Raw genomic sequence first — 9,032 nt, forward strand, 5'->3', positions numbered from 1 at the left:
GGTGATGCAGTCACTGGGAGAGGGTTATTGTCACTACCACTTCATTTGGCTTGTGGCCTCTCCCTGCAACCTGCCCCCTGGACTTGGCAGGAGGTACAAGCCACTGAGTGAGGGACTCTGTACTGCCCCTCTCCTTCCAGAGCCTGCCTTTTCTGTTGGCAGAGGGGCCCGGGAGCCTGGCCTTGGCTGCCCTGCCCGTGCTTGCATGCCCATTCCATGCCACCTGGCTCTCCCTTCACAGCAGTGTTGTGCATCTCCCCATAAACACCATCAACATAGGTGATAGAAACTATAAGCTTTAAAACAACTGTTGAAAGACACGTCTGACAGCCCAGCACTGGCTCCACGAAGAGCCTCTTCCTGGGGGTTTTTCCCTAGAAACACCCTGCTCATCCTAACTCTCAGCTGTGCCTACCAGCAGCAATGGTGACCTAGCCTACTCCTGAGGACAGTGGTTGTAGAAAAGGTTTCTGGCAGGCACAGGCATGCTGAGGATGGGCTCACAGCTGCCAGCAAACCTGTGGCAGCAGAAGGGCTCCAGCAGCTGCCCCAGTGTGGCAACTTGAGCAGTGGATGATGGCAAAGACCTGCAAAACCCTGGAGTTGGCTGCTGCTACACGACCCCTTCAGTATCCCTGGGTGGTCCCTGCCAGCTGGCAGCTTGGCAAAGGCACATCTGCCCCAGCCCAGGGGATCACTGGGGGTGTGTGGGGGCATAGCGACGCTCAAACTGGTCCACATCGAACTTGCGCTTGCAGCCGGCGTAGTTCATGTAGCGAATCTTCCCAAAGATGGGTCGCTCTGCCCAGCCCTGGTCATGAATGCCACAGATGGACCACAGGCAGCCTGCCAAGCACAGGGACGGAAGTGTCAGCACTCTCCCTTGCTCAGAGACACCCAGAGAGCAAGTGGGATGTGGGTGCAAAGCAGAATGGGCTGGATTTGCCTGCAGAGTCCCCACTGCAGCCTTGACCATCACAGCTAAGCCCTCGTACCCCATGTCCCCATCCTGCAGCTTACCTACATATCCATTGGGGTCCCTCCCGTCCAGCTCATAGCGGTCGTTGAGGTAGATAGCAAACTGCAGGGCCTCCTCAGGGGAGTGCGTCCACTCCAGGATCTTCTTGGCCCAGTACATCCGCAGGAAACCATGCATCTTGCCCTCCGAGACCATCTGCAGCTGCAGGGATAGAGACAGAGACAGTCATAAAGGTCAGTCCATGGCAGGTCACCTCTGCGCCTCAGAAAAAAGCTCAGCATTTTGTGGAGAAGATGTAGGGCAGTACCTGGGCAGCATTCCAGAGTGGGTCATGTGTGGTCCCCTGCTCCAGCTCCTGCAGACTGTACAGATAAGGCCTCTTGTCTTTGGCGTGTAGCTTCAGGGTGGTTTGAGCCCAGTCATAGGCACCTGTGAGCAAGGGAGGAGCAACACTGAGCAACCTGTTCTGCAGGGTCCTGAGAACTGAGCTACTGAGGGCACTGTGCCCTAGAGGCACCAGTCTTGAAGAGGGCACTTGCCAGCTTCTGTCCTGCCACCACAAAAGACCAAATGATGGGACATTAGTGCCCCCACAACCCTTCTCCTAGCAGAACTGGGATTGCAAAGTTGGAGTGACTAGTTGGGTACCCAGCAGGGCCCAGGTGACCCAGGAGACCCAGGATGGTACCCTGCACACTGTCGTAGTTCTCATTGTAGTAGCAGAAGTTTTCAGCCAGCTCCCGCCGCACCACAGCCTCCTCCACAAATGCATCCACTGAGTCCTTGTAATTACGCCGGTGCTTCTGCACCTCCAGGATAGCTCTTTGGGTGGAAACCTGGCCTGGGGACATGGGGAAGGAGCAAGTCAGGCTGCCGCTCCAAGCCACAATGCTCAGTCCTGCTGCAGAGTGGGAATCCTGGGATACTCACCAAAGTGAAGCCATGGGGACAGGTTGCTGAGAGCCGCCTTGTTGGGATCATTTCTGTGGGTGCTGAAGGATTTCAGCCTCTCTGCAATGAAGGACTTCAGCACAGACATCCCTGCAGCTGTGCCAGGGGTTGCCCACTCCACCTCCTTCACGGTGTGGTCCACCTGCAAGCTCGAATAACAGGCCTCCCAAGCGATGGGCTGGGTGGCGACCAAGCACTGAGTGCATCTGCAGAATCTTTTCAGCGAGGGCTGCCCTGAGTGTTATGCTCCCAACCAGCCTAGTCCCCAGTCCATGCCAACCTCCTTTTCTTCACTAGCTCTCGGCATGGCAGAGATGTTCGAATTGAATTAATGAGGTGGGAACCTCCCTTTCCCCAGGGCATCCTCATCTCCACACCATCCTCATTCCCTGTCAACCCCTCCCAGGATCACAAAGGATCTGTGAAACAGATCTGAGACCTGCCCATGAATGGGTTTGGAGTGTCTCCTGCTGGTACCTGTGCTGGGCAGGAGGGCAGATATGGGTGATGAACAACAGGGGGAAACTCGGTGAGGAACTCAGGGAGCTGAGCGTGGATCTTGCCCCGGATGGTCCTGGCGCTGTACTCCTGCTTGGGGGAGGCAACCCAGCACGGCACGATGTTGTGGGCATCAACCTGGGAAGCAAAGCCGTGAAGAAGGGTGTGAGAAGCAAACAATCCTGACAACATGACACACATGCTCTTTGCTCAAATCACTCCAGTGCACAAGACACAGGAGACAAGCTTGTCCTACATCTCACCAGTTTTCCATTCCCAGAATGCTGGTACCCACCTGTGCAAATGGTACATCCTCTGGCAACCGCTCCCTGAGGTCCTCTACCCACTGTCGGGGGAGGCGCAGGGGACTGAAGTCTGTCACCAGCCCACCCACGCCATGCTCTGCCACAAATGTGGGCAGCACGTCCTTGGCATAGCCCAGCAGCAAGTGGAAAGAGATGTTCAGCTCTGCACACTCCTGCAGTGACAGGGAAATGGCTGTGGGACAGTTCACAGCTCTGCAAACCCCACCCAACCACCATCTGCTGAAGGGATGGATCTGCCTCCCCCCTTCCCCAGGAGCCCTGTCCCACCCAGCACGGAGACCCCTGGCTGTACCTCCGCTACCTCCTGCAGGCCCCTCAGCATGAACCTGTAGTGGCGGATGGTGGCCTCTAGAAATTTGGGCACCAAGCAGAAGCAGACGTGCAGAGGCAGCTCCTGTTTGAGGGCCAGGCGCTGGGCGTAGAGGAAAGCCCAGTTATCTGGGGGGAAAGCACACGGGGCAGCGTCAGGAAGGTGCTTCACTGGCAGGATGGGAATGGGGTTTCACAGGAATTTTCCCCTCAGACCTCCCTGTAGAGAGTGAGGCCAGCACCAAAGTTTCCGAAGGAAGGGACCATTTTTTACCACTTTTACCACCCATGGGAACCCCTTCCACTAGCTGGTTCGCACCTTGAACTCGCTGATCCCGGCACATCCAATAAAGGATGCAGCGAGCATCATTCTTGAGGTCTGAGACCCGCGAGACAAGGCGAACCCGCTTTTTGTTGTACTTGAACTCTCGAACGGACGGGGCCGCCCTCCGACGGGCGTTCTGTATCGCCTCCTCTTCCTCCGTCCTCCGAGACACGGGCGGCACCTCCGTGACCTCGGCCTTTCGCTTGCCTTGTCCCCGCCGCATCCTCTGCACCGCCCGGAGCAGCGTGGCTGCAGGCGAGAGCAGAACAGGCCGTGCTGAGCTCCCGCGCTTCCCGGCGAATCCCGGGCCCGGTCCGCCCCCAGAGCCCGGGGGATGCCGGTCCCCTGCCCATCCCGGTCCTCGGGAACCGGGGAATATCGGCGTTACAGCCCCCGACCCGATCCGATCCGCTCCGCTCCTGCTCTCGATACCTGGGGTCCGAGTCCCGGTCCCGATCCCGATCCCGATCCCGATCCCGATCCCGATCCCGATCCCGATCCCGATCCCGATCCCGATCCCGATCCCGATCCCGGTCCCTCCCTGGCAGCCACGCGGCCCGGGAGTGTTACACAAGCCGTGGGCGGGTGCGAAGGGCGTGCCCACGGGCGTGGTCGTGTCCCGAGGGGCGCGGCTCCGCCACCGGGACCGCCCCCCGCACACGGGCCCAGGTGCTGCACCGGAGTCCCCGGCGCGCCCGAGGCGCTGCACCTGCGCCGGGAGTGGTGTCAGTGCCCGCTGGTGCCTCCCTCCCTACGCCCGGGAACAAGGAAGCAGTTCCAACTACCTTCAGCCATCACTCGGTACCGTAGTTCCTCGCTGGCACCTTCCCCACGTCTTGTGTCCTCAGGTCCCCCACCTTGCCAGGCGCTGGGATGCTGACTTTGGACATGACTCGGGGTACGGGAGGGCTGCACCTGCTGCTGCTGAGCCTTGCTGTGCTGGATTTCCCACTGGGTAAGGGCTGAGCGGTATGTGGAGCTATCTATGGGGTAGGGGTGAGTGAGGGGCATCGTTCTTCAGGGTGGTGGGTGGCCCTGGGGTGACTTCACCCACAGAGGTGAAACACTTCAGGTGCTGTTTGCTCTCCAACATCTCAGCCCTGTCCTAGTGAGCAAACAGGTCAGTGCTTTATAGAACACAAGCAACAAGCTCTATTTCTTTTGCCTCTGATGTGGGTCTCCATCTGGTGAGACAAGACCTTAGGCCCAGCTGGACCCCCTTGCTGAGCCTTAGTCCTTGCCTTTGCTACAACCTGCCCAGTAGCACCAAATGGCCCTGTCCAGATGGCAATGGGATGTACTAGGCCTGGAAAACTTCAAATGCCATCCCAACATTTGAACTTGATGCAAAGTAAGAGCAGTTTTGAATGGAACACTGGGAATAAACATGCAGCTTGTACATCCTGAGAGCCTGTAAAACTACAGCTGTAGGTCCCTTCCTGCTGCACCCCTCAAACCCCTCCCAGAGCTTTTGTGGGTTGCACCAGGTGTCTCATGGACTTGCCCTGAGCTGCAAGCTGGGATTTGTTCCTTTGTGGGGCAAGTTCCACAAAGCATTCCCCTGTTGCCATTATTTACACCCACCACTATCAGTTCCTGACTATCTGCAGCACAGAGGGTTTGTTTAAATTGCCGCTGCTGCATTTCCAGACAATCTCACGGTCACCAGTTCCTGCTTGGCTCTTCCTGTCAGACGAGTTTGTCTGACTTCCTCCAGGGATGGGTGAAGATGGTGGAATGGGTCTTAGGACTGGCTCCTGGAGGAGTTTCTGCCCTGAAACCTGGATGGCCATGGCTTGTTCCTGCTTTGTCAGGCTGGGGATTTATGTGGTCTGCCTAGCTGATTGTCATGTTGCTGTTCAGGGAATCCACGTGCTTGATCCATGCAGGACAGGGAATCCCCACTCTTGATGATCCATGGCTGATGCAAGACTTGGGCAGTTCATGGCAGTATTAATATTGCACCATCCCCAGCACAGCCATGGTTCCCATCTTTCACTGCCAGCCCTTGGGTGCTGTTTCTCACCTCTTTGCAGGAACCACTGTCCAAGATATGACAAACCCTGTATCCCTGTCTCTCTCAACCTCCTTGACACCCACAGAGACCATGGCACTACTGCCCAACACCAGTTCAAGTACTGCAGCCACCTTCCCTTCCTCTCATCCTGCAACCTCCACCCCAGAGATACCAATGGATGCCTTCACACCCAATGCTTCTACAGCTCAGCAGATCAGCCCAGCAGCCTCCAACATCACCACACCACAGGCAAGGGGCAGCACAGCTCACAGCACTCCTGTGTCACCTGGACAGGGACCCACCACCACCAGCAATACCCCAGCAGGGCTGGGATCCACCACCAGCAGCACACCAACCCTAACCTCCGTGGCCATGACCTCCAGCTGTGACAAGACTCCCACTTTCACATCTGTGGGGACCAGCACGACCCTGGCTGTCAGCTCATTTGGAGTTGAAATGAGCATGCTGCCTCCCCCAACCTCTACTCTTCTCTCCTCCACTGGCACCACACTTGGCACCAGCACCCACCAAGGGCCAGCCATGACCACACTGCTCAGCAGCATGTCCCCAGGGACCAGCACCACCTCTTCTTCCACCACCCCAGAAGTGACAGACACTTCAGATGGGCTGTTGATGGCCCCATCAGACACCACTGCCTCCCTTGCTACCACCACGGAGCTCCCTGGGAGCATCCCTGTCCCCAGCCTGCCAGTTGTGACCATGCCTAAGACCACCCCTGGTACCTCCACCCCAACAGAACCAGAGACCCCCAGTGACACTGCAGGTGAGTGCAGCTACAGGGCACCCAGAGGGCAGGATCAGGGTAGTAAATCCCCACAGGATCTCCCATCTTGCTCAGCCAGGCACTTGGATTCTTCCCCCAGGGGCCACCCGGTCTCCAGGCTCTTCAGGCCAGTGGGTGGGCCCCGCGCTGGGGGGGCTCTGCTGTGACAGTACTGCCGTGTGGCTGTCCCCAGCACTGAGGCTGTATGTATACACCCCCTAGCAGATCTATGTACCGTGTACCCCAAGGAGTGTCACTGTACCCCAGCAGTCTCCCTGGCACCTGTCCCCTGGTAGTGCTGCTTACTGGGTACCTGTGTCCCGTCAGTGTGGCTGTATCCTGGTGGCTGTTGCAGGAGTCTTTATCCTGGGACTGCAGATGTACCCTGGTGACAGCCCACTCTGTTCACCTCAACCAGGACAGGGAGACTGTATCCTGCCCCAGTACCCCTGGCCATGCACATATTCCTGGTGTCCCTGTATCCCAGCAGCACTACTGTATTCTCACACATACAATACACCCTGGCCTGATACCTGCAGTGTGAGAGCACCTCATCAGAGTGCTGATGGCCTCTGTGTGCCTGTGCCCTGGCAGTGCCCCCATGTAGCTGCTCAGCAGCAGGGTGGCCATGCCCTGACAATCCTCCAGCATGCCTGCCTGCCTGCCCTGCAGAATGCCAATAGCTGGCCCAGGGCCTGCAGGCACCTCTGAGTGCTCCTGTCCCTGACCCTGAGAAGAAGGAAGCAGCCCCAGCTGTGAGCAGTACACTTCGGCTGTGACACGGGGAAGTGATGCCTGTACAGACAGCCCAGGGGACAAACCCTCAGCCTGGAACACGCCCTTCCTGAGCACTGCCTGCTCTCTTGGCCAGTTCCTCGAGCTCAGACAGAACTGGCTGTTGTCTCCTGAGGGCGTTGGTGCTGGGAGCCACCATCAAGCATCACCCCTGTGGTGAAGTGCGGGGCTTCAGGCAGCCTGGCTCACCCCGGGCTTTTTTCCGTTGCCATCCTTCCCACAGCAGGGAGAGGACGGCCACAGGAGCCAGGTCTGTGGTAGTGGTGGCCTTGGTGGCCTGCCCTGCACACTTTTTTGTGGCTGTTCTGGGTCCAGCTGTGCAGTTGATGTTTGCTGGGCATTGCGCCAGTCCCTGAGAGTGTCCGTGTCAGGTGGAACCCACTGCCTCGCTGCCAGCATCTGGAAGGTAAAAGGACCCACCTGGATGCTCCTCTTCTGCTGGGTGAAGGAGACCTGGAAACCCCAGTGCTGGGGCTGTGGGGAGCACTCAGAGTGGTGCCTGTGGGGGTTTGTCAACTCCCACTCCCTTGAACATGGCTGGGCAGAGAGCAGGGCTGTCCCTGCCCCTGCCCCTGCCCTGGCTCCTGCTGCTGATGCTGAGCCTCACCTGCCTCGCCGTGCTGCACCTGGCTCTGGGTAAGGGCTGAGTGGGATGCCATGCTCTCCACAGGGTGGGTGGTGAGTGGGGAGCATCAGTCCCCAGGGTGGAGGGATGGCATCTATGGAATGCAGGGGGGTGGAATGCTGTGGGGACTGTTTCCTGCTTCTTAAGTGGGAAATGGAGATGGACTTTCTGCTTCTCCTTTCGTGATAATGAGGCCCTTCTGTGCAGATGCTCACCTGGCAAGGGCTGGGATCAGACCTTTGCCTTCTCTGTATTTTTATTTAACCAGCTGCTGTGTACAGGGAGGGCATGGCTGCCAGGGGCTTTGGAAGTTTCTGTCTGGGTTGGCTGAAAGCAGATGGCGGCTTGTGATTCTGTTTCACACCCTCATGTGAGCAGAGCCCCAGACCCACTGCATTTGTGCTGGGATCACTGGGGAATCTAGTCTGGTGTCCCAAAGCCACCACCTCACAGACACCCTTTGACAAAGGTCCAGACAGCAAGGCTGTCCTACCTATCTTTTGGAGAGGGTTACAGATCCCTGGGCTTTTTTTGGGGACTGCACACTGCTCTGGCACAGTCCATAGTGGAAGAGAGGACAGCTCTCCTGTGTCCCACCCTCTCCCTCCCAGAGCTTTTGTGGGTCACAGCACGTCTCTAACGTCTCATCCTGAGTTGCAAGCTGGGATTTGTTCCTTTGTGGGGCTGCTTCCCTGTTGCCATTATTTACACCCACCACTATCAGTTCCTGACTATCTGCAGCACAGAGGGTTTGTTTAAATTGCTGTTGCTGCATTTCCAGACAATCTCACGGTCACCAGTTCCTGCTTGGCTCTTCCTGTCAGACGAGTTTGTCTGACTTCCTCCAGGGATGGGTGAAGATGGTGGAATGGGTCTTAGGACTGGCTCCTGGAGGAGTTTCTGCCCTGAAACCTGGATGGCCATGGCTTGTTCCTGCTTTGTCAGGCTGGGGATTTATGTGGTCTGCCTGGCTGATACTCATTGAAGAGATCTGTGTTTGATCCATGCAGGACAGGGAATCCCCACTCTTGATGATCCATGGCTCATGTGCAGCTCTGAGTTCCTCGGGGAGCTCACTGTGGTGGTGATGCTGCACCATCCCCAGAACAGCCATGGACTCAGCCTTTCACCACCAACCCTTGTGCATCTCATTGTCACAATTCTTTGCAGAGACCACTGCCATGGGTGTGACAGCAACTGTGTCCCCACCTCTCCCTACTTCCTCAACACCTGTGGAGAGCTCAACACTGCTGCCTGCCACTGACTCCACCACCACAGCCACCTTGCTTTCGTCCAGCCCTGAAACAGAAGTCTCTACCCCAGAGGAGTCCAGCACATCCGAAGAGACTGGCAACACCTCACCTCTCAGTGTGTCTCCTCCCACCACAACTACAGAAGATTCAGCTGAGTCCTTGACAACCCT

General features: G+C 57.5%; 1 protein-coding gene across 1 annotated transcript; it reads right to left on the minus strand.

Moving 5' to 3' along the window:
* Positions 1–694: 694 nt before the first annotated feature.
* LOC134047586 (deoxyribodipyrimidine photo-lyase-like) lies at positions 695–3,611 on the minus strand. Its single transcript, XM_062498852.1, has 9 exons — positions 3,383–3,611; positions 3,047–3,192; positions 2,724–2,906; positions 2,408–2,566; positions 1,910–2,108; positions 1,668–1,820; positions 1,287–1,408; positions 1,021–1,180; positions 695–846 (listed from the first exon to the last, which is right to left on the minus strand). The coding sequence occupies exons 1-9, from the start codon at positions 3,609–3,611 to the stop codon at positions 695–697; spliced, it is 1,503 nt and encodes a 500-aa protein (XP_062354836.1).
* Between the last annotated feature and the right edge of the window lie 5,421 nt (positions 3,612–9,032).

This window comes from Cinclus cinclus, chromosome 10 (genome assembly GCF_963662255.1).
Source record: "Cinclus cinclus chromosome 10, bCinCin1.1, whole genome shotgun sequence".
NCBI classification, from domain to species: domain Eukaryota; kingdom Metazoa; phylum Chordata; class Aves; order Passeriformes; family Cinclidae; genus Cinclus; species Cinclus cinclus.